The 1,409-nt window shown below is 32.3% G+C and overlaps 1 protein-coding gene across 1 annotated transcript in view; it reads left to right on the top strand.

The window, feature by feature from the left end:
* Positions 1 to 407: 407 nt before the first annotated feature.
* The window catches only part of LOC101513028 (heat shock protein 90-5, chloroplastic), a 7,877-nt gene continuing 6,875 nt past the window's right edge, over positions 408 to 1,409 (top strand). Inside the window, exons 1-2 of the mRNA XM_004514699.3 lie at positions 408 to 804; positions 990 to 1,063. Coding sequence (XP_004514756.1) covers positions 535 to 804; positions 990 to 1,063 — 344 coding nt within the window. The 5' untranslated portion in view covers positions 408 to 534. The remainder of the gene's footprint in view (positions 805 to 989; positions 1,064 to 1,409) is intronic.

Raw genomic sequence — 1,409 nt, forward strand, 5'->3', positions numbered from 1 at the left:
ATGAAATTGAAGTAACTTCCTTTAAAATCTTCATTTTCAATTTGGAAATAATTTTTTTTAATTTAATTAATAATATATAAATAATCAATACATTTAGATAATTCTATATCACATAATTGTTTGACACATCATTTAAAATACGTCAAATAACTATTTTGTTAATTTTGTTAGTTAAAAGAAATGAAAGAAAGAATAAAAAACTTTCAAATTTCAATAAAGAAGAAATAATTATGTGAACCAATAAATATTAAGAAATATTAAAATTGAAATTAAGAAAAAACAAGGAAAGGAAAATGTTGTTAAAAAATTAAACGCGTTGTATGGCTGAATTGGCATAATCTTGGCCTTTCAAATTGACACAAATGCTGCCAAATCGCTTCTTTCTAGAACCATCCGCCATATCTCTCCATAAACCCTTCTCTCCCTTTCCAATTTCGAAAGGGTTTTTCATTTCCAACTTTCACTCTATCTTTCTTTCCCATACAACACACACGAAACAACAACAGATAACGTTTAACAACTCACTCAATAGCAATGGCTCCCGTGCTTAGCAGAACCACTGCCTCACTCGCCTCCCTCCCTTCTTCTTCCCCCTTTACACTATCCAGGTCTTCTTCCGCCCTAAGAAGCGCTTTTCTCCCACCGCAATTCTCTCGTTCAAAGCGCTTTTCTTCTGCCGCCGCTTCTTTGAAGTGTAAGCACCATGACAGAAGACGAAACGGCAGACTCTCTGTGCGTTGCGAGGCTGCTGCTGTTGCAGATAAAGAAGAGGCCACTGGCGAGAAGTTCGAGTACCAAGCCGAGGTGGGTTTTTTGTTCTAAATTTACCTTTATGCCCTTTTAGGGTCGCAATTTATGGATTGTTAGTTGATTAATGTTTCAATCTTTTTGTCACTAGAAATGAAAGGGTTAATTTGTAAAACGGTGTGTTTTTGTTAGTGAATTTTGATGAGTTAAGTGAATTCTAATTTTTAATTTTTGTTTTGCAGGTGAGCCGGTTGATGGATTTGATTGTTCACAGTTTGTATAGTCACAAGGAAGTTTTTCTTCGAGAACTTGTGAGGTAATTTGCAATTTTACAGCCCTTTTTTTTGCTTGGGCTGATTTGAATTTTGAAGCATTTTGCGAATGACTTTAACTTTGGACGTGTTCTAAAAGAATTGTTTGGATGTGTTCTAAAAGAATTGATTTTGACTTCTGAATTGATAAGCTAGAATATGGAGCTTTTGCCTCCTTAATTGATTTTTAACCTCCAATTCATTCTTGAACACATTTTTACGTGAATGTATGAAAACATAAATCACTTTACATTCAATTCACTTTTTAAACAAAATCAATTTTACAAAATCATTAGCTAAAATAATAATAATAATAATAATAATAATAATAATAATAATAATAATAATAAT

Source organism: Cicer arietinum, chromosome 2, assembly GCF_000331145.2.
Source record: "Cicer arietinum cultivar CDC Frontier isolate Library 1 chromosome 2, Cicar.CDCFrontier_v2.0, whole genome shotgun sequence".
Lineage (NCBI taxonomy): Eukaryota > Viridiplantae > Streptophyta > Magnoliopsida > Fabales > Fabaceae > Cicer > Cicer arietinum.